At 38.6% G+C, this 23,519-nt stretch overlaps 2 protein-coding genes across 2 annotated transcripts in view; both read right to left on the bottom strand.

The window, feature by feature from the left end:
- prx (periaxin) overlaps positions 1–23,519 on the bottom strand; it is a 33,585-nt gene that overhangs the window by 8,224 nt on the left and 1,842 nt on the right. The window contains exons 2-11 of the mRNA XM_088345630.1: positions 18,236–18,291; positions 16,044–16,151; positions 15,169–15,294; positions 14,079–14,247; positions 12,519–12,712; positions 10,356–10,585; positions 8,079–9,253; positions 1,879–6,371; positions 714–1,839; positions 321–539 (exon numbers count right to left, since the gene is read on the bottom strand). Coding sequence (XP_088201756.1) covers positions 321–539; positions 714–1,839; positions 1,879–6,371; positions 8,079–9,253; positions 10,356–10,585; positions 12,519–12,712; positions 14,079–14,247; positions 15,169–15,294; positions 16,044–16,151; positions 18,236–18,291 — 7,896 coding nt within the window. The remainder of the gene's footprint in view (positions 1–320; positions 540–713; positions 1,840–1,878; positions 6,372–8,078; positions 9,254–10,355; positions 10,586–12,518; positions 12,713–14,078; positions 14,248–15,168; positions 15,295–16,043; positions 16,152–18,235; positions 18,292–23,519) is intronic.
- On the bottom strand, positions 6,414–7,914 carry LOC148357778 (neuroblast differentiation-associated protein AHNAK-like). Its single transcript, XM_088346055.1, has 3 exons — positions 7,563–7,914; positions 6,517–7,241; positions 6,414–6,431 (listed from the first exon to the last, which is right to left on the bottom strand). Exons 1-3 carry the CDS (start codon positions 7,912–7,914, stop codon positions 6,414–6,416), a joined length of 1,095 nt encoding a protein of 364 aa, XP_088202181.1.

The following is a 23,519-nucleotide window of genomic DNA, read 5'->3' as shown; positions in this document are numbered from 1 at the left end:
AATTGATGGTGTTTTGAATTCCCCTCCTTTGAATTCAGGGTCTTCAAATTTAAAGTCAGCATCAAATTTTCCTTTGGGATGGGAGACATCAACATCTACTGTTTCATTCTTTCCTTTGAATCGTGGACCTTTTATTTTAACCCCACCCTCTAGTAGATTGATTTTAGGTAAAGAAATATCACATTTTGGCATTTTGAATTTCTGTTCTTTGACATCAGGGTCTTCAGTTTCAAAATTTCTTTGAACTATTGGAAGAGGTACATCTGTTTCTGAAAATTTCATCTGTCCTTCCAGTTCAGAACTTTTTAGTTTGATGCCACCCCCAGGAAGATTGACTTTTGGCACAGAAACATCTATTGTTGGCATTTTGAGCTTCCCTTCTTTGACTTCAGGGCCTTCCAACTCAATATCACATTCTATTTTAACTTTGGGAGTTAAAACATCTGTCTTTGGTATTTCAAAGTCCTTTCCTTTGAACTCTGTACTTTTCAGTTTAATTCCACTTTCTGGAAAATTAACTTTCGGTAAAGAAACATCTACTGATGGCATTTTGAAATTTCCACTCTTGACTTCAAGAACTTCAAGCTCAACGTCACCATCAAATTTGGGAAGAGAGGCATCAACATTTGGAGTTTCCATCTTCTCTTTCAAATTTGAACTTTTTAGTTTAAGACCAGCCTCAGGTAAATTAACTTTAGGTAAAGAGATATCACATTTTGGCATTTTAAACTTTCCTCCCTTTATATCAGGGCTTTCATTGTAAACATTTCCTTCAACTTTTGGAAGAGAGTTGTCGACATCTGGAACTTGTATCTCTCCTCTGAGTTCTGCGTCTTTTAGCTTTACACCACTTGTTGGTAGGTTGAGTTTTGGTAAAGAAACATCGACTGTTGGCATTTTAAACTTTTCTCCTTTGACATCAGGGCTAGCCAAATCAACCACACCTTCAATTTTCCCTTTTGGAAGTGAGACATCAACGTCAGGCATTTCTATTTTCCTTCCTTTGATTTCCGGACCTTTTAGTTGAACACCACCTTCTGAAAGATTGACTTTTGGTAAGGAAACATCCAATGTTGGCATTTTAAACTTTCCTCCTTTGACTTCAGGGCCTTCAAACTCAACCTCTCCTGCAATTTTCCCTTTCGGAAGGGAGACATCAATGTCTGGCATTTCTATTTTCTTTCCTTTGAGGTCTGGTCCTTTTAGTTTAACACTGCCTTCTAGAATACTGACTTTTGGTAAAGAAACATCCAATGTTGGCATTTTGAACTTTCCTCCTTTAACATTAGAGCTTTCCAACTCAACATCACCTTCAATTTTTCCTTTGGGAAGTTGGACATTGATATCTGATATTTCCATCTTCTTTCCCTCAATATCTGGACCTTTGAGTTTGATTCTACTCTCTGGAAGGTTGACTTTTGGTAGAGAAACATCAATCAATGGCATTTTGAACTTTCCCCCTCTGACGTTAGGGCCTTCAATATCAAAATTTCCATCACCCTCTGGTAGAGAGAGATCTATATCTGGAATATTCATCTCTCCTTTGAGTTTTGGACTCTTGAGTTTGACACCACCCGTAGGTAAATTGACTTTTGGCAAAGAAACATCGACCGTAGGGATTTTGAACTTTTCTCCTTTGACTTCAGGGCCTTCAAACTCAACCTCTCCTTCAATTTCCCCTTTCGGAAGTGAGACATCAATGTCTGGCATTTCTGTTTTCTTTCCTTTGAGGTCTGGTCCTTTTAGTTTAACATTGCCTTCTGGAATACTGACTTTTGGTAAAGAAACATCCAATGTTGGCATTTTAAACCTTCCTCCTTTAACTTTAGAGCTTTCAAACTCAACATCACCTTCAATTTTTCCTTTGGGAAGTTGGACATTGATATCTGATATTTCCATCTTCTTTCCCTCAATATCTGGACCTTTGAGTTTGATTCCACTCTCTGGAAGGTTGACCTTTGGTAGAGAAACATCAATCGATGGCATTTTGAACTTTCCGCCTTTGACGTTAGGACCTTCAATATCAAAATTTCCATCACCCTCTGGTAGAGAGAGATCTATATCTGGAATATTCATCTCTCCTTTGAGTTCTGGACTCTTGAGTTTGACACCACCCGTAGGTAAATTGACTTTTGGCAAAGAAACATCGACCGTAGGGATTTTGAACTTTTCTCCTTTGACTTCAGGGCCTTCAAACTCAACCTCTCCTTCAATTTCCCCTTTCGGAAGTGAGACATCAATGTCTGGCATTTCTATTTTCTTTCCTTTGAGGTCTGGTCCTTTTAGTTTAACATTGCCTTCTGGAATACTGACTTCTGGTAAAGAAACATCCAATGTTGGCATTTTAAACCTTCCTCCTTTAACTTTAGAGCTTTCAAACTCAACATCACCTTCAATTTTTCCTTTGGGAAGTTGGACATTGATATCTGATATTTCCATCTCCTTTCCCTCAATATCTGGACCTTTGAGTTTGATCCCACTCTCTGGAAGGTTGACTTTTGGTAGAGAAACATCAATCGATGGCATTTTGAACTTTCCGCCTTTGACGTTAGGACCTTCAATATCAAAATTTCCATCACCCTCTGGTAGAGAGAGATCTATATCTGGAATATTCATCTCTCCTTTGAGTTCTGGACTCTTGAGCTTTACACCACCCGTAGGTAAATTGACTTTTGGTAAAGAAACATCGACCGTTGGGATTTTGAACTTTTCTCCTTTGACTTCAGGGCCTTCAAACTCAACATCTCCTGCAATTTTCCCTTTCGGAAGGGAGACATTAATGTCTGGCATTTCTATTTTCTTTCCTTTGAGGTCTGGTCCTTTTAGTTTAACACTGCCTTCTGGAATACTGACTTTTGGTAAAGAAACATCCAATGTTGGCATTTTAAACCTTCCTCCTTTAACTTTAGAGCTTTCAAACTCAACATCACCTTCAATTTTTCCTTTGGGAAGTTGGACATTGATATCTGATATTTCCATCTTCTTTCCCTCAATATCTGGACCTTTGAGTTTGATTCCACTCTCTGGAAGGTTGACTTTTGGTAGAGAAACATCAATCAATGGCATTTTGAACTTTCCCCCTCTGACGTTAGGGCCTTCAATATCAAAATTTCCATCACCCTTTGGTAGAGAGAGATCTATATCTGGAATATTCATCTCTCCTTTGAGTTCTGGACTCTTGAGCTTTACACCACCCGAAGGTAAATTGACTTTTGGTAAAGAAACATCGACCGTTGGGATTTTGAACTTTTCTCCTTTGACTTCAGGGCCTTTAAACTCAACTTCACCTGGAATTTTCCCTTTCGGAAGTGAGACATCAATGTCGGGCATTTCTATTTTCTTTCCTTTGAGGTCTGGTCCTTTTAGTTTAACATTGCCTTCTGGAATACTGACTTTTGGTAAAGAAACATCCAATGTTGGCATTTTAAACCTTCCTCCTTTAACTTTAGAGCTTTCAAACTCAACATCACCTTCAATTTTTCCTTTGGGAAGTTGGACATTGATATCTGATATTTCCATCTTCTTTCCCTCAATATCTGGACCTTTGAGTTTGATTCCACTCTCTGGAAGGTTGACCTTTGGTAGAGAAACATCAATCGATGGCATTTTGAACTTTCCGCCTTTGACGTTAGGACCTTCAATATCAAAATTTCCATCACCCTCTGGTAGAGAGAGATCTATATCTGGAATATTCATCTCTCCTTTGAGTTCTGGACTCTTGAGTTTGACACCACCTGTAGGTAAATTGACTTTTGGCAAAGAAACATCGACCGTTGGGATTTTGAACTTTTCTCCTTTGACTTCAGGGCCTTTAAACTCAACTTCACCTGGAATTTTCCCTTTCGGAAGTGAGACATCAATGTCGGGCATTTCTATTTTCTTTCCTTTGAGGTCTGGTCCTTTTAGTTTAACATTGCCTTCTGGAATACTGACTTTTGGTAAAGAAACATCCAATGTTGGCATTTTAAACCTTCCTCCTTTAACTTTAGAGCTTTCAAACTCAACATCACCTTCAATTTTTCCTTTGGGAAGTTGGACATTGATATCTGATATTTCCATCTTCTTTCCCTCAATATCTGGACCTTTGAGTTTGATTCCACTCTCTGGAAGGTTGACCTTTGGTAGAGAAACATCAATCGATGGCATTTTGAACTTTCCGCCTTTGACGTTAGGACCTTCAATATCAAAATTTCCATCACCCGCTGGTAGAGAGAGATCTATATCTGGAATATTCATCTCTCCTTTGAGTTCTGGACTCTTGAGTTTGACACCACCCGTAGGTAAATTGACTTTTGGCAAAGAAACATCGACCGTTGGGATTTTGAACTTTTCTCCTTTGACTTCAGGGCCTTTAAACTCAACTTCACCTGGAATTTTCCCTTTCGGAAGTGAGACATCAATGTCGGGCATTTCTATTTTCTTTCCTTTGAGGTCTGGTCCTTTTAGTTTAACATTGCCTTCTGGAATACTGACTTTTGGTAAAGAAACATCCAATGTTGGCATTTTAAACCTTCCTCCTTTAACTTTAGAGCTTTCAAACTCAACATCACCTTCAATTTTTCCTTTGGGAAGTTGGACATTGATATCTGATATTTCCATCTTCTTTCCCTCAATATCTGGACCTTTGAGTTTGATTCCACTCTCTGGAAGGTTGACCTTTGGTAGAGAAACATCAATCGATGGCATTTTGAACTTTCCGCCTTTGACGTTAGGACCTTCAATATCAAAATTTCCATCACCCTCTGGTAGAGAGAGATCTATATCTGGAATATTCATCTCTCCTTTGAGTTCTGGACTCTTGAGTTTGACACCACCCGTAGGTAAATTGACTTTTGGCAAAGAAACATCGACCGTTGGGATTTTGAACTTTTCTCCTTTGACTTCAGGGCCTTTAAACTCAACTTCACCTGGAATTTTCCCTTTCGTAAGTGAGACATCAATGTCGGGCATTTCTATTTTCTTTCCCTTGAGGTCTGGTCCTTTTAGTTTAACATTGCCTTCTGGAATACTGACTTTTGGTAAAGAAACATCCAATGTTGGCATTTTAAACCTTCCTCCTTTAACTTTAGAGCTTTTAAACTCAACATCACCTTCAATTTTTCCTTTGGGAAGTTGGACATTGATATCTGATATTTCCATCTTCGTTCCCTCAATATCTGGACCTTTGAGTTTGATTCCACTCTCTGGAAGGTTGACCTTTGGTAGAGAAACATCAATCGATGGCATTTTGAACTTTCCGCCTTTGACCTTAGGACCTTCAATATCAAAATTTCCATCACCCTCTGGTAGAGAGAGATCTATATCTGGAATATTCATCTCTCCTTTGAGTTCTGGACTCTTGAGCTTTACACCACCCGTAGGTAAATTGACTTTTGGTAAAGAAACATCGACCGTTGGGATTTTGAACTTTTCTCCTTTGACTTCAGGGCCTTTAAACTCAACTTCACCTGGAATTTTCCCTTTCGGAAGGGAGACATTAATGTCTGGCATTTCTATTTTCTTTCCTTTGAGGTCTGGTCCTTTTAGTTTAACACTGCCTTCTGGAATACTGACTTTTGGTAAAGCAACATCCAATGTTGGCATTTTGAACTTTCCTCCTCTAAAATCTGGGTTTTCAAACCCAACATCACCTTCAATTTTTCCTTTGGGAAGTTGGACATTGATATCTGATATTTCCATCTTCTTTCCCTCAATATCTGGACCTTTGATTTTGATGCCACTATCTGGAAGGTTGACTTTCGGTAGAGAAACATCAATCGATGGCATTTTTAACTTTCCGCCTTTGACTTTAGGGCCTTCAATATCAAAATTTCCATCACCCTTAGGTAGTGAGAGATCAATATCTGGAATTTTCATTTCTCCTTCGAGTCCTGGACTTTTTAGTTTAACACCACTCGCTACAAGATTGACCTTTGGTAAAGAAACATCTATTGATGGCATTTTGAAATTTCCCCCTTTGGATTCAGGACCTTCAAGTTCAATGTCAGCGTCAAATTTTCCTTTTGGAGGTGAGACATCAACATCCGGGGTTTCCATTTTTCCCTTGAAGTTGGGACTTTTCAGTTTCAGACCACCCTCTGGTAGATTTATATTAGGTAAAGAAATATCACATTTTGGAATTTTAAATTTTCCGCCTTTGACATCAGGCCCTTCAATGTCAAAATCTTCAATTTTTGGAAGAGGGACATCAACATCTGAAAATTTCATCTCTCCTTTGAGTTCTTGACTCTCGAGTTTGACACCCCCTGTTGGTAAATTGACTTTTGGTAAAGAAACATCTACTGTTGGGATTTTGAACTTTCCTCCTTTTACATCAGGGCCCGCCAAATCAAACCCACCTTCAATTTTCCCTTTCGGAAGTGAGACATCAACTTCTGTAACTTCTGATTTCGTTCCTTTGATTTCTGGACCTTTTAGATGAACACCACCCTCTGGAAAACGGACATTTGGTAAGGAAACATCCAATGTTGGCATATTGAACTTTTCTCCTTGAACATCAAGGCTTTCAAACGCAACATCACCTTCAATTTTCCCTTGCGGACCTTTTAGTTTAATGCCGCTCTCAGAGTTGACTTTTCGTAAAGAAACGTCAATTGATGGCATTTTTAACTTTCTTCCTTTGACACAAAGGCCTTCAATTTCAACATTTCCTTCAACTTTCGTTAAGGAAGGATCAGCATCAGGAATTTTAATCTCTCCTTTGAGTTCTGGGCTTTTCAATTTGACATCACTCGCTGCAAGGTTGACTCTTGGTAAAGAAACATCAATTGATGGTATTTGGAAATTTCTTCCTTTGAAATTAGGGCCTTCAAACTCAATGTCAGTATCAAATTTTCCTTTTGGAAGTGAGACATCTACATTTGCAGTTTCCATTTTTCCTTTATAGTCAGGCCCTTTTAGTTTAAGACCACCCTCTGGTAGATTTACATTAGGTAAAGAAATTTCACACTTTCCAGCTTTGATATCAGGCCCTTCAATGTCAACATTTCCTTCAACTTTTGGGAGAGAGACATCAATGTCAGGAAACCTCATAACTCCCTCGAGTTTTGGGCTCTTCAGCTTTACAACACGTGTTGGTAGGGTCACTCCTTTGACTTCAGGGCCCTCCAAACCAAGCTCACCTTCAGAGTTTTCAAAATTAACGCCACCATCAATTTTTCCTTTTGGAAGTTGGACATCAATGTCTGGTATTTCCATCTTCTTTTCCTTAGCATCCCGATCTTTCAGTTTGATGCCTTTATCTGGAAAATTGACTTTTGGTAAAGATACATCAATTGATGCCGTTTTTAATTTTCCTCCTTTGACTTTAGGGCCTACTATATTAAAATCCCCTTCAACTTTTGAACGAGATAAATCAATTTCTGTATTTTTATTCCCTCCTTTTATTAGTGGACCTTTTAACTTGACACCCCCAGCTGGTAGTCTGACCTTTGGTAAATAAACATCAACTTTTGGTATCTTGAACTTTCCCCCTTTGATATCAGGGCTTACAAGCTTGCCACCAGATACAGTTTTTCCTTTAGTAAGTGATATATCTATGTCTGGCATTTCCATCTTCCTACCTTTTCGGTCTGGACCTTTTAGTTTAGGACTACCCTCTGAAATGTGGACATTTGGTAAATTAACATCAACGCCTGGAATATCCTTTTTAACTTCGAGTTCAGGATTCTTAAGTTCGACACCAGCAGCCAGAAGATTGACGTTTGGCAAAGTGCAATCTAACGTTGGCATTTTGAACTTCCCTCCTTTGACATCGGGGCCTTCAAACTCAACTCCACCTTCAATTCCACCTTCAGGAATTAAAACATTTATGTCTTGTATTGCCGTCTTCTCTGCCCTGATTTGTGGTCCTTTCAGTTTAACACTACTCTCCGCAAAATTTACTTTTGGTGAAGCAACATCAAATGTTGGCATTATGAGCTTTCCACCCTTGAGATCAGGTTTTTCTAGCTCAAAGCCACCTTTGCTTTTTCCTTTGGGAAAAGAGGAATCAACATCTGGAGTTTCAATTTTTCCTTTGAACTTAGGCGTTTTTAGTTTTACACCTTCAAGTTTTACATTGGGAGGTGAGATATCACTTTCTGGCATTTCTATTTTCCCTCCATCAAGGTACGGACCTTTTGGCATGACACCACCCTCTGGTATACTGACTTTTGGTGTAGCAAGGTTAATGCTGGGCGTATGGGGGTTCACATCTTTGCCTTTGGGAAGCGTCAGGTCCATGTTGGGCAACTCAAAAACTCCTTCAATGTCTTGTCCTTTCAAATGTGCTTTTTCTGATACATTAAACTTAGGTAGGGTAAACTTTCCATCTCCACCAATGTAATGGCTCATGTCAACACTTCCCTCAGCAGAAGTAAGATTGAATCTGTCTATATGTTCCTTGCCATCAACATCCAGATTAGAAGATCTAATCGTTGGTAAGGAGATATCTACTGCGGGCATGGAAATTTCTGGTCTTTTGAAAGTGCCCTCCACTTCGTCAGGCAGTCTCCCTACATGGATTTCTAAATCCGGCACAGGGACACCCATTTCAGCCTTTTGAATTTTCTTTACACCCATGTCTGATGTTTTTTTTAATTTAGGTAAATCAATATCAACAGAAGGCATTTGAATAAATGGGGAGTTTCCCGAGAGGCCTTCTTTAGTAACATTTACTTCTGGGAGTGCAATACCACTTACTCCTTCTATTTGTACAGTAGCAACACTGATTTCTCCTTCAGCCTTCACCTTCATTTCATCATTATCGGTCTCATCCAAATGTCGTGACAATCTCATTTTGGGAAGTGTTAACTTCGGCATTTGCAGTTTTCCTTCAATTCTGCCTTTATCTACATCAGCTCTTCCCATTTCAACATTGGACTCACCTCCGCTTACTTCAATTTTCCGCTCTTTAATTTCTATTTTTGCTTTCGCAGATGGTAAAGATGCATCACTTTTGCTGGTGGGGAGGGCAAACTCCACATCTGGGGAGTTCAATGAGACACCCCCCAATTCCACATCTACATCTTTCACTTCAGGGACATGGAACTCCAAAGATGAAGACTGACTGTTGACATTCGGGCTCTTTAGTTCCAATGATCCAGACTTGGCATCCTTATTCTTAGTAAAATTTATTCCAAACTTGGGGGCTTTTCCTCTGCCTTTCACTTTGGGTCCGTGAATCTCAGTTGTGGACACTTTAATATTTGCTTCTAGTCTTCCACTTTGCTCTTTTTCTCTACTTTGACCTTTGGTCTTCATCCGGGGAAACCTAAGAATATATTTGCCACATAAGATAGAGGGAAAAAAACCTTTGGAAGAAGTGCTAAACAAATCTCTTTAACATTATTTTAGATTATGTTTTTTGAAATAATATGGATTATTTTGGCAATACTTCACATTAAAAGATGTTGGGACCATATCTTAAAATATCATCATGTTAAAATAATTCTGTTAGTTTTCGGCGGATGGTCCGAACGTGATGATAGGTTGTATCAGGATTTAGTTTGGGACCACCGCCATTGGCGATGATCATCTTTAGTGCAGGAAATTTCAATTTCAAACAAACTTAAATCAGAAGAAAAGGAATCCTGTCTTTATTAGTATCTAAGTTTGAGCGAGATTTTTTTCTTTTCATAGTTCTTTGATCATATAATATTAGACATAGTTTAGTTTATTGTCATTGATGTCAACATAGTGAAACATTGCATGCAACAAGATTAGACATGGCATTCTGGGGTAAACATGTAATAAAGACTTTAAAGTGAAAAATAAAATAAAATACTGTCAGAATAAATTGGCAAAAATATGTACAGTGTAGTGCTTGGAGACTGAACTATTATTATAAATTGGACCAGTGAACGAATAGTGAATGGTAACAAGAGTGTAATGAAAAGTAGTGCAATAACATTAGCGGCAACAAAATTCCCAATTAAGACGCAAGATATATATTTTCACTGTTTAGCGAGCTTGTTTTAGGTGGTGACCAAATTTACTAACAACAAAACCTATAGATCCGGTTAGGTTCAAGTAAATGCCTTAAATTGGACATAATCAAAGAAGTGATTTGAAAATTACATGACTTTCTTAAATACCGAAAATAACGACAAGTTCTCTTCTCCCAGATCTTGTGGGTGTTTCCTACTGAATGCACTGAAACCACACTATTCCTCATTTTCAATTATCGATCAAACATCGCTACGAGAACTTGGAAAATTGGATGCAGCAACATAAATCTACATGCCTACAATTTTGAAAGGCACAAATCTAGGCAACTGCTGTTTCCTTCAGGTTCTCCATAGCATGACAAATAGGCACTTTAAAGCATGTTACCAATATTCTAGGAACACAACAAATATAAAACCTTGACCAACCTGAGTTTCCCTTTTGCCTTCACTGCAGGACCCCCTTCTGCGTCCGGTTGGCTGTTCCGCCACTGTTTAAACTTTGGGAGGCAAAATTCCACGTCCACGTCACCCCTCTCCACTCGAGGCGGTGTTCCCTCGATCACAAGCTCCTCACGTCGTTTCTCTTTCAGCCTCTTCAGACCAAAGCGGCCACCTCTCTTTTTCTTGGCCTTGAATGGCTTCATCGCCTTTACGCTCTGAAACATACATGGTCAGTCAATGACCCACCTGTTAAAATATTCTCCTACGACTTACAAAAGCAAATATCTAACCCATTTGGCTTGTTTGCTGTAGAGCTGTGACCTATTTGAAGTACCACAACAATTTCAAAATGGCAAATCCCCTTAAACAACATGTGAGGCAAGCTCCAAAACAGACATTGAGTGTAGTAAAAATACTTCTCTGACCCTGATTTTATGATTAATTATGACCAAAAAATGTGGCTAACAGATATGTGTAGAAAATGAAAAACAGTTATAGTGCAAGAGAATTAGATATACGGTCATATCAATCCAAACCAGTGGTTGAGGCGGGTGACAAGGACAAGGGCATACTCGACATTTAAAACAAAGAGGAGAGATGGAGTGATCATTTCCTGAACACAGATTTAAAGGTTGCGTTTAAGACCCTTCTTCTGAGATAGTGTTTGATCTAATTACCAGTTTCTATCCTTTTTCATAGCAGTAGTTTTGCAAATATTTGTTATAATGAGCAGTTCACTTGTTAGTCGGGAACGGGCCATATTAAAGACAGAAGGAGTAAATATATTCACTGCTGTAAAATAAAGATGTTGCACTGCAAATATCACATATACCTTGCAATCCTCCTTGAAATACCACAACAACGACCACTTTCAAGGACCTTTCCACACTCTTGTGTTCTTCACGCATTTCCCGCAACATTTTCGTCTTTCATACAGCAAAAAAGACTAACACTGTGAACCATACCATTACTGCATCTACCTGCAACACAATACCTAGGCATTCTTTATAAAAACTACCATAACTTCGTCTAAAACGCTCGTAACCCCTTTGAGGAATTAACACATAAACCAAACGGTTACTGGCTTGCTAGGGCGCGGGTGTTACCCACACGACGTCACAGTTCAGGATGTGAAAGACAAGACATGCTGTTTTCAAAATTCGTTATTTTGTAAAATAATTGAAATATGCCGATGCAATATATACATAGATTTTATGCAAAAATCATGTAATATTTCGTAACATTTTGCAAGTTTCAGAGTTTGGGATTACTTTCTAAGCACTGTGAACTCTGTGTTATTCACCAGTATTGCACAGTTAGCATGTTTGTTATGATGACCAATTGTAAGGAGGAAAAGGGAAAAATAGGAAAAAACTTTGGATCTGTACAGAATGTTTTTTTAGAGTCCAAGAAGTCTTGCTCAAAGCAAAAGTCCCAACTTATGACCATCGTTGGTCTGTACTTTTCATTTTTTTTTAAAGTAGTATAAATTAATTCAAAGCACTCAATTTTAATTAAAAAATTGTAAAGGTGAGTGATACGTTTATTCTGTTTTTATTATTTCATATCCGCAAAGGAGATTTCCTATGATGGCAGTTCCTTATTTTTACAGTCAATGTATATTTTGGTTCGTTGTTTTGACTATTACATAATTGTCGCTCCCTGTCTTCCTTGCAAGTTCAAATCCATTGATGTCTTCTACTTCTCCAAAATATGTTTCCGTAGTGCAGTGGTTAGCACATTCACCGATCATGCAAAAGGTCCTCGGTCTGATACCAGGGTGGAAAATAAATCTTGGACTGGAGAAGGATGGGCGCCACCAGGCTGTACTCTACCAAAGCACACTACAGGAAACGGTAACCCTCCGACCCTAGTGGTTAAGGGATCCAACCAGCGGAAGATGAAACTTGCCATTAGCTATCACCTCACTGCTATTCAGCAAGTAATTCACTGGATGGACATAATTGTAATTTTTAATTTGTTTGCTTTACACTTTAAAAGGATGAGATACATTGACCTATTAGTAATGCCTTTATTTAGGGGAGAAATCCCATTTTGTTCAACAGTGTGACCAAGAATTGTCCAATAATAAGGTCAATTTGATCAAAATGGACAGTAACAGGAGAACGAACAATATATTTCTATTACCATTTTGGCTATCTTGGCTTTAGGACTTTTGGCATCCAGACTAGGCAGGCGGGTCCGTAAGCAGACCTGCTCATCCTGGACTGTCCTCTTGACCAGGAAGCTGACTTTGTAAGGCTCGGCGCACTGGAGGATCTTCAGAGCATCTTCATAACGAACGTTGTCGAAATAGACCTTGGCACTTAGTAGCTGGTCACCTGGTGGGAATAAAAGGAAGTCAGCAACAACTATTTTGAACTCTGTAAGACGAATGCAATCTTATTTAGAAGGTCACTTTAGATCAGGGATGGGGAACTTATGGCCCTCGAGCCAGACATGGCTCTTTTCATGATTACTTATGACTCGAAGATACAATTTTGTCGTAGCAATTCTGATTTGCTCTAAACCGAGTTTGGAACATGAAGCCAATATAATGCTTGCAAAGCAAATGGTTTAGTGTAGTGTCATGGTTGCCATGGCGCCCAATTGGCACACTTGTGTTTGTGTGTGTGTGTGTCACGGTTGCCATGGTGCCCAATTGGCCCCGCCCGTGTGGTGCCAGCTGCAGCACGTTTCCTTCGCTCTCGCACAGCCGGAAACTTTTTGTTTGCCATATTTTGTGACACTTAAACAAAATAACTGCTTGCACCTTGTACTGAAACCACACAGGGTCTGGTATTATTATTTCATCAATCAAATCATCTAATGTTACATAGTGAAATAAAATGTGCCTTTGTCTGGAGGGCAGTTTTGGCGGTTTTGTTGAATTTTGTCTTAAAATAGATGGTGTTGCTCTCTTTCAAAAATAAATCAAAATATTTTTCTATTATGGTTCTTTGGGTCAAACGTTTCCCGACCCCTACTTTAGATATTTTAATTAATATTTGTCTTTTTTAAATTACATTTTACCAAATGTACGAAACAGACAACATTTTCAGCAATCTACATTTAGATTAGAGATCCAGAACAATAGTACGTACATTCATTCCTTTTCTTAAAACTATTAGCTATTGCAAAAAATATAGCAACTTTTAGTTTTTTTTTTTCTTTTACTCTTCATTTTTTTCAGCAATTACTCAATTATCCCCCAGGAATTCTTACTACCTTATAGTATTCACAAAACGGATTTTCCGCAAATATACTTTTCATGCAAGAATAAATTAATAAAAGAAAGATTACTACTTCATATGGATTTCAGATTTGTTTTTAATAAAATTAAAACTTAAATAGAAAATAAAAAATAGATAATATATACACATACAGGGTGTCTCAAAAAAATGTACTCACTCTTAGAATAACGAGAAAACCTTTATGAACATAGAGTGAAGTGAAATAGCATCGAATACATGAGACAAATGTAATTGAAGAATCATGTTCGCAAATGTTCAAAATGATGACCATTATTGTCCAGACAATGCTGATAACGCGCAAACGTCGCGAAACACAGAAAAAGAGAGAGTATATTTTTTGAGACACCCTGTATTTCTTAAATAATACTACTTGTGTGTTTTTTTTCTGTTTTCAAAGATGCGACCTACAGATACAAATCAAAAAACTATAAGTGGTGGGTAGGCATGCGGGCACCTTGCTGCAGGCTTAGATGTTTGGCAGCTGGTGAGTCTTTGAGGACGTCTTTGATGAAGATGCCTCGCTCTCCACCGCCTGTCACACTGTAACCACTTGCCCCAGCTTCTGCCTCCGTCTCCACCACGATTTCCACCGGTGGATCAGAAGTTTTTACTATAGTCTCATCCTTAAACACAAATGCAAAATGTTTCAGTCGTGTGTGTGGTACTGTCCTTGCAGTCGAACAAACTATTAAAACACTGCCCTATTTTAATATTTACATCAACCAATACATTTTGTTCCACCGTTTATTTCTTTTACTTTGGCTCTTCTACCACGGTTAAGTATGTTTTGTGTTTAATGTTATTTTCATATTTTAAAATAATTTTTAGCCTGTTTTTCTTTTCAGCCTAGATGTCAAGCTTTGTCGTTAGCTACCTTCAGGCTTGGAAGGGTTGCTTTAAAAATGTTACCCGATACAGTTACTAGTTACCTGTTGAAAAATGTAATCAGTTACGTAATCCAAATACTATGATATTGCAGTTTTGTAATTTTATTACTTTTGGATTTCAATACTAAATACAAAATAATCATATAATAAACAAACTTACAAAATGTCTTCTACAATAAATGTGAACAATGTATCCTTGAAAAAGAATTGGAGGAAACCAAGGTCAGGTAGTTGCTCCCACTCGTACAAAAAGTGCTCAAATATTTTCCATTTATTATATTTCATTAAGCAAAAATTAGATTATTCCAGCTGAACTGTAACAAAACGGCTTTATTTACACATATATTTATCTCACATTCTGGCCCATGAATTTCTGTCTGGCTTTGGTAGTTCTTTAATCACCATCATGATAGTCTTCGTGCAGTGTCTGGAAAATAACTAAACTTTCTGAAAATTATGGAGTGCAGGAAGGATCAGGAATGGTGCACATCCATTTTGTAACTTGTGAATACACAAATGCAGACTCAAATACTTTCCGTTATCTGGTGCTTAAGAAAGTGCACCATGTCCATTCCAAGGTCACTTTAGATTAGGCCTGAGGAGAATCTTGAAAGTTTTGTCCGAGTCATTGTCTGCTCGATAACCCCAGGGACTTACTGTCTGCTCATTAGACGGTTCCGGGTCCATTTCTGTCTGGGCCAGTCGGCAGGTTGACGCTCGAAGTTGACTTCGCTTCTGACTGAGCACCTTTTTCAATTCTGCATGGAGCTTTTCCTTCTGCTCCTGTGCACGACAGAGGAAATATGTGTGCATTATTGATTCTGTAGGCATATTGTAAAGGGGAACCAGAGTTATTTATTTCAGTTTTGATTTGAGGATGGATGTCTCAAATATGTATGGCTTTTTGTAATACATGTGACTCTCAATAAACTAAAAAAATTCAGATACCTAACTTTTCAAATATTTTGGGAGGAAACATGCAAATATTTACAAAAAAATATATTGTAATTCTGCAGAAATAGCTGACATAATGAATTATTAGCTCTTTTGCCAATATAGTTTCAGCTCAAGCCTATTAATAATTTTCCAGGATTAATTATTTATAAATGCTGGGAGTAATTTAAAGAATTGTCTTGCTTGGACTGTGCCAAGCAGCTAGACACTGAAGTTCATCTCTGGTTTTACGGTAATTCATCAAAGATAAGCCACATTGTTTGTTGTTGATGCCCTGGTGAAAAGACCGCTGACATAATTGCTGATAGTGCACTAGCAAAAGCTGTTTATGTGGCTCAACCATTGTGGTCCACAATATTGTTTGAGCAGAAGCTGTGCTGATGGATGGTGTCATCAAATGTCTCTGGAGAAAATATTTAAATTTAAAAAAAAAACTAGGGACTTCTTGAAAGAACAAAAGATGACTGAGGGTAAACGCTACTTCAATCTGTCACAACAATTTTGTCTGTAGTTTATGGACAGTAAATAGTTCAGAATGTTGATAAATAAGCTACAGTTGTACTGTTTTTGCATCTCACCACTCTCTCGGGACTTTCGGGTTCTTCTGCAGAGGTGCTGTAGTGAGGGTTGCGTCGTGGGCCAGTGAGGGGTTTTCTGGAGGGGGGAGACCGCTTCTTACCTCTTACCTGTATAAAGAAACAACAATGGTGACTAGCATATTGTAAAATTATTGTTAATAAGAAGGGAACATTTTCATCTTTGAGTAGAATGTTAGTATTGACCCACACCACCTTATGAATATTTTGTTGAGTGTGACCCATATTAATGCAATGAGCTCTATAGAGATCATATTTAGTACTGTGATTATTGTTCTATTTTAGTTTCAGTCTTCCCTTGGGCTATGATGAAATGGCCTTCCTTCATGTTCCTGTTTTTTTGTCTCACACACAACAGTTTAAATGACAATGTTTTTTTTAAATTAGTACAGTAGTCTAATTGAGCTATCCCTTAAGGCACAGCCATTTTGACATAGCGCCCACTGCTGTCAACTGGATATAATACTGAAGTGCCTTCTGAATCCTCAAAACGGTCCTGACGTAGATGCACTTGGGTTGCTTAGCTCTTATTCCTGTGAACGCAATATTGATTAATTAGAATAATTTCACTAGACAATAGTGTGTTTTCCATGAAATGTCACACTTTTTTTTTTATTAATCACTTGAGTTGCAAAATGAAGAGAAAGTATAGTGGAGACATTAAAGGGTTAGAAATAATGATTTTTATTTTGTAAAACAAATGCCCTTCAAACTTTGCTTTCATGAAAGAATTGAGATTTCTAAGCGACTCAAAATGTTTGAATGGCAGTGTATCTTAACAATGAGACTAATCAGGGTAATAGGCAAGAGAAAAAAGGGTGTATCTATCTAGTCTAGAATTTTGTATAAATCCCGGTGTGTGTGTGAATGTGTAGCTTATAGGCGCCGAAACGTCGTGAAATTTTACTCGGTAGTATTTTAGATCTCAGACCCCAATAAATTTGAACAAAATCGCTAACTATCTGCTTTTGTGTACAAGCAGCTCTGGAGCCGCATGCAGTCATACTGCTCTTCGGCACCGCCTAGTGGATCCCTGGTGCTTTTTCAACAAACCACAGCCCCAACAACCTCGCCCAAGTAGAATGATCGCCACCTCCAAGCCTGGCAATGCTTGTAAAACATATTGCACTGAAAACATTGCATTGCAGTCTAAATTCATTTTGAAAAATGAGTTCTGGGGTGGGCAGCACGGAGGCGCAGTGGTTAGCGCATGTGCGGCACAGTTCATGTCTTGGGAACCTCCTGCGTGGGTTCAAATCCAGCCATATAAAAGGCTTTGGCCATATAAAAGGTGATCTAACCCTGATCACAGAATGGCTGAAGCATGTTAAAATATTTGAATTGCACAGTTCTAAGGTCTCGGGAACCTCCTGTGTGGGTTCAAATCCAGCTACCAGACTTACTGTGCGGAGTTTGTATGTTCTCCCCGTGCTTGCGTGGGTTTCCTCCGGGCACTTCGGTTTCCTCCCACATTCCAAAAACATGCATTTCAGGTTAATTGGCCAGTCCAAATTGTCCCTCGGTGTGAATGAGCGAGTGAGTTGTCTGTCCCCGTGTGCCCTGCGATTGGCTGGCAACCAGATCAGGGTGTCCCCTGCCCACTGCCCGTTGATTGCTGGGATGGGCTCCAGCACCCCCGCGACCCTACTGAGGATAAGCGGTGTAGCTAATGAGAAAATGAGTTCTGAGGTCTGTCTGTGTTATTACCGTCATTTATTCAAACCTTTTTTTTGTTTATTGAAAGAGAGTAACAAAAGGAACAAAAAACTTTGAATTTTAAGCTAATAAATATATTCCTATATTCAGATAAATAAAACAATATTATATTATGGTTTCCTCAGTTACCTTCAATTAAAAAGACAAATTTCCTTGAAATAAAAATACTCATTAAATGAACAATAAATAAAAGAAGCCGTTATCATCAGTAGCCTTTACTTTATGGCTTAGCAAATATGGGCTAAAATCATTTAAACAAAATAAAACAGCAATTTTCTATCTTTCACTAAACTACAATAAGTAAAGTGCAAGGAGAAGTAACGTAGAGTGAAAACAAGCTATTCTTAGCAATTCAATAATGAATCAAGTAAATCTCTGTGCCTGAAAAAAACCTTCTCGGGGTCGAAATATGGCCTGCGGGCCTTGACATACATGGTGTAGAGGGTCGTTTTGCTTACGGGGTGATCTCTGCTGGTGCTGTAAACATGGCTGTCCTCGGATTCTCTGTCAGAGTCTAGAAGGAACAGGAAAGGACAACATGTAAGCATATTTAACCACATTGATTGAATATCAAAACTTTTAGAGATCTAAACTATAAACTTGGATACACACTACATGGTGGCTCAACCTCCATTTCCTCAAATTTGGTTCAGACCGTTTTGTTTGGTTTTTGCTTTCATTTCTTTAGAAACACATTTCAAACGGTTTTTAGAATTAATTTGTGTGAGAGCAGTGTCATCCATGAACCTAGAATGCAAGTTTTCCTGAATGGGTGGAAGGAAATTTATTCATCCAGTGGATGACGATTTACCCGGCAACGAATTCAGTTATGGCTGTTAATTGCAAAAAGGACCGCTCAATCTTAAAGTGAGAAGCACAGAATGTGAATTATGTCATCTTGTGACCTGCTGGAAACCAGACACCCACATACACACCCCACACGGGCTTTCCATTCCACGCGTTTCAAATGTGTAGGCATACAGACACGCACCTGCACATTCAGTCAAAGTCTTGTCCTTAAAACTGATCAGGCAAAATAGCAGAAGGTCTGCGCTGATTGCAGCCTTTTATGCCTTCTATTTTGAAGGTTTGAGATTCCAAGTTCTACTAACTAAAGTGAAATATATAAACCACTTAAAAAAAAAACACTTGAAAAAATGGCTGTACACAGATAAGAATTAAATTTAAAAACAAGTTAAACTACAACCAAGTTAAAAACTAGAGAAATGCAAAACTATGTGTGGTTGAATCCCAACCATCTAGCCTGATTTATTATTTATGTTTATTATGTTTTGGATATTAGACACAGGATTCCAGTTGGTTCTTTTAATTATTATTGCACTGTCATTTGTTGTCTTACTACAATACACTGTTTACATTACTATTGCCATTGGCCGTTCATGTTGCTGTTATTTGATTTCCACAACATTTAGGGTGGATCTGCGTTTGTAAACTGGGAGACGTAATAAAAAGAAAGTGCTCAGGGAAGGGCCTCTAGAACAGGTTGGAATTTTTTATCTGCGGTTTGGGCTCTCCTGTGTTCTCCTTGGAAGTTTAAAAGCCATTGATGTAGTCTACTAATTTCGAGTGCCTACTAAACCATACACTTATTAAAATAGTCAGTGATTTGAATATCTTTCATTTTCAGATAAAGGCATCAGCAATACAAAAAAACTTCAGGACCATCTAGTCTACCAAGCTGAGGAATTGCACCGGAGCAGAGCAATGCAGAACCTCAGATAGGTGAGGCAAGATTAGGCTATAGCAGAGATATTAGAGTCAATGGATTTGAACATTTGAACATCAGGTGAACATTTTTATCTATTTTTACAATCTTCTTACTAAAGAAATATACCCTTTACATGCTTCTCTGCACGTCCAAGGTCTAACTATTTTTTAGCTTAGCAAAGCTGCCACAAATGTTCTTATGCGTTCCTGTTTAACTCATGAGACAAGAAGTGCACACAAAAACTATAATCATCATGATCGTCTGAGGAAATGTAGCTCTCGTTTTGGCCGTCCACAAATCAGATCAGCCCATCTCTGGGCAGGAAGTTGCTCTGTATAAACAGGAAAGTGAATCTATGACAAAAATACCCACATTTGTTAGTATGAATGGTTCAGGGCAACCATTTTAACAGGGGTATTGAATGAATTCCACGCTAGCGTCATCTCCACGATCCTTCTATGCCTTTTCATATTTTGGTCATGAGATTTTTCTCTCTTTTATTACACAACTGAAAGTCCAACATTGCTCTCACCTTATACACTCAGTATCATATCTGAGGCTAACTCGTAGCTTAAAACACAATGCAATAAATTGCAATATTACATGAAGGATTGGTAAAAAACCTTTAAGAATCAAGATTTATCCCGTATGTCCATGTTAAAACTAGCACAGCACACCATATTGTGTTTCCATGGCTCTTCCTTTACGGGCATGTGTGAGGAAGTTCATCCTCCATCAGATGTCAAACATTCTTTCCTTATTGAGGGAGGGCTCCTTCCAAAGTACACGATCCACTCCTGACTTGACTTCCTGCTTGAAAATGAACCCCTTCTCACTATCTCCAAAGCCACCACCCATAAACGGGCGCCAGGACACCATTGTGATCGATCATTTCACTTTTGGTCCTTTTTAATGTTCACAAAGTTTATCAGAAGATGATGAAGATGATTCCTCCTAGTACACTTCATCTTTCAAAACTTATTTTAAAAAGAGTCCAGTGCTTTGATCCTGTCATACTAGCTGGGGTCTTGGAGGCTTAAAATGTCCCATATGTCAGAAGCAGCATGCTAATACAACAAATCTTAGCCCCCATGTACTATGAGGAGAGACATACAATTCCGAACATGTTGTGTAGTAGTAAGTAACAATAAACACATACTTGGTCAATGAGTCTTAGTAATTATGTCCCTACTGTTTGTGACTTTAGCATCTCCAGCAACCATGTAGTTTGTCCAAGTGGTGTAGTCTTACCAATCCTGCTATGGCTAATCTTCCGGCAGTCCAAATCATACTAAATTGTTGACAATTATGTCTCTCCGGTAGAAAATGTAGGTCAATCAAGTGAAGACCTAATTGATTTGATAAAAACTTCTACCTGTTGGCAATAAAAAAAACCCACGTTGCAAAAATACCCCAATGGTTAATGTGCTTGGACAGGGATTGTGCAACAATGAATAGATTATTATATTATTTGTTTATTTTTCATTTTTTATTATTGATTTTTGTACTATTATTTTTGACTTCATGTTTTAAAGTGTATTATATTATCTTTTTGTAAATGGTTTAGCACCACAAGGACGGCATGTTACAAAGGCAATACATTCTGTTCTATTCTCCATTCTATTATATTGGCCCTGTTGAGGCCTCTAATAAAATAGACTTGGCACGATATTTATATCAATTCATGGTGTTTAATACGCGCTGCTGTTATATTTATGAATAAAATATGATGACATCTGCTTCACGTGCCTGGGGTGCAGAAAATGTCTGCCTGTTATTCAACCAAATTCAATCACTTAGCACAGAATACTGTGTCAAATTCAATGACGGTAAAGTCACGCTCTGGGAAAGTGAATCTTAATGAAAAAGTCAAAGCTTGCAAGAGAGTGCGTGTTGAGAGAATCATGAAACAAGCATTTGAAAATCTAGATACCCTGTAGCTCTTAATAAAAGACTTGACAAGTTTAAAGTTAAGTAGACACTGAAAATTAGGAGAGAATATATCAATGGAATTTAAACTTGCAAGGAGAACAGGAGAGAGTCCAAACTTCAGTTAAGAAATTCCAACCTGTTCTAACAGCCCTCCCCTAAATGCTTTTAAAAAAAAAATTGAATCTCGTAGGTTACAAAAGCAGATCCGTCCTAAAGAGTGTGGGAATCAAAGAGCACCAACACGAGTAGCCAATAATGACAATAATTTAAACAGAGTAATAGTCAAAACAACAGGCGTTATATACGACAGGGGGTTTCCAAAGTGAATAAACTTATCAAGAAATCTTATAAAAAATGGTTTACTGTCATAGTAATTTGAAACAATATTGACCAATAAAACAAAGTTTTAATTCAAACCTAACTAGCTTGGGCTTCATCATTGTGCCCTCCCTAATACCAGCATACCAAGCTTGGGCGGGTAAAGTATGGGGGTCCAGTTTGGTGTAAGAGGGGGCAAATGTATCCAGTGACCAACATGCCGCAGCTGTCACTGGTGTGTAATGATAAGACGGCGGTATAACCAAGTCAATGCTATGCCAGTACTCCAAAAAATCTGTGTCACTTTTCTATCTGATGATTTTCAGGACCGCGAAAAAACCTCTAAATCGTGACAATCTCCCTAACAGTGGCTTTTACTCAAATGAGGCATTTTGAAAAGATTTATGGGATTTCTTCCCATAAACTTGGTAAGTAGAGGTCTGGTTACAAAACAAGTCATGGTGACACACACTACTCAAGTGTTTGTTGAAACAGCATGCTATTGTTCTGCCATGGGAAGTTAATCCGCACTGTGCAGGCTCCAAAAACTTGCTGCGAAATTCTGAAGTTTATAACTTGTTATTTTCTCTAAAGCTCCTTATTAGACCTTTAAACAAAGCTGAAGGTTCATCCTACCTTCTTCTGAACCTTCGTAGGGTCTCCCTCCAGAGCTTTAATCTCAGCCTCTCTCTTCTTCCTTCCCCAAAAACTTTCAGCCTATCACTCTTGTTTGTTGTGTTCCTTACACTTGGCCCCCCTCTCTGTCGATAATGTTCTCCCTTCGTCACCAGCCTGCCCCGTGGCTCCCCTCACCGAAAACCCCGAGGAACGACCACAGCATCTCCAGAGGGAAAGGACCAACTATCTCATTGGACGTTGGGCAGGCAGATGCCCCCATATTAGGTCAGCAGAAGGCGGGGGCTGTTTTACTGATAAAATAGGGAGGGAGAACAAGATAACAAGATTTGGGACATGGTGGAGCATTGATGTGAGACTGAGTGTGTTTCGACTCATTCAATTAGCAGTGATGTCAGACGTTTTCTTTTTTTTTTTTCAGACCATGCTGTTGACAGAGTTGTAATCTTTCCGATATACAGAAAACGTCCGCGCATAATGTCAGTCCCGCCGGAGACTGTTTAAAGATTATTTTTAAAGCGAAGTTCTAAAAATAGAATGAACAGGATTTGGAGAAAGGGTGAAGCTTCCTTTCACTATGCTGGAGCAGCTGCAATGCAGTCTATGTGTGCACGCGCTTCTCTATTATTAGGGTGGTTCTGCGTGTGTATTATTAGTGTGGTAAACAGTGAGTCCTCCTAACTGCACAAACAGGGCCGGCATTAAATTCCTGACTTGTGATGAGGTGGATTGATGTCAAAACACGAAACCTGTTCAGAGAATTCTCTTTAGTGAAACTTCTCAATCAACGTGCATTCACAGCTTGGTTTGTGGACCTCATCTGGCATCTACAATGTGATTCAGTTTGGGAATGGAATTGGATTGGAATTTATTGGGATGTTGTTTTAGTTTAGTTGGCATGATACAGGATTGCGATGTTACCCTGCTTGTCAGGATGTTGGAATTTTGTCAGGTGGGGATAGTGATGTTAGTGTTTGGGTCATTTTCATTTTTAAAAAAGCGCCGGTGTGTGATGTTGGACCACTAGATGGCCTTGTATTGTCGAATTTGAACGAAAAATAGTTTAACAGAGCACAGCGTAGCACCAAGTGTCCAGACAAACATGGGGGCGACCTTAGATAGGGATT

This window comes from Urocampus carinirostris, chromosome 10 (genome assembly GCF_059441175.1).
Source record: "Urocampus carinirostris isolate Australia breed hairy pipefish chromosome 10, RoL_Ucar_1.0, whole genome shotgun sequence".
In the NCBI taxonomy this organism is placed as follows: domain Eukaryota; kingdom Metazoa; phylum Chordata; class Actinopteri; order Syngnathiformes; family Syngnathidae; genus Urocampus; species Urocampus carinirostris.
This window is presented reverse-complemented; position numbering and strand designations above follow the sequence as displayed.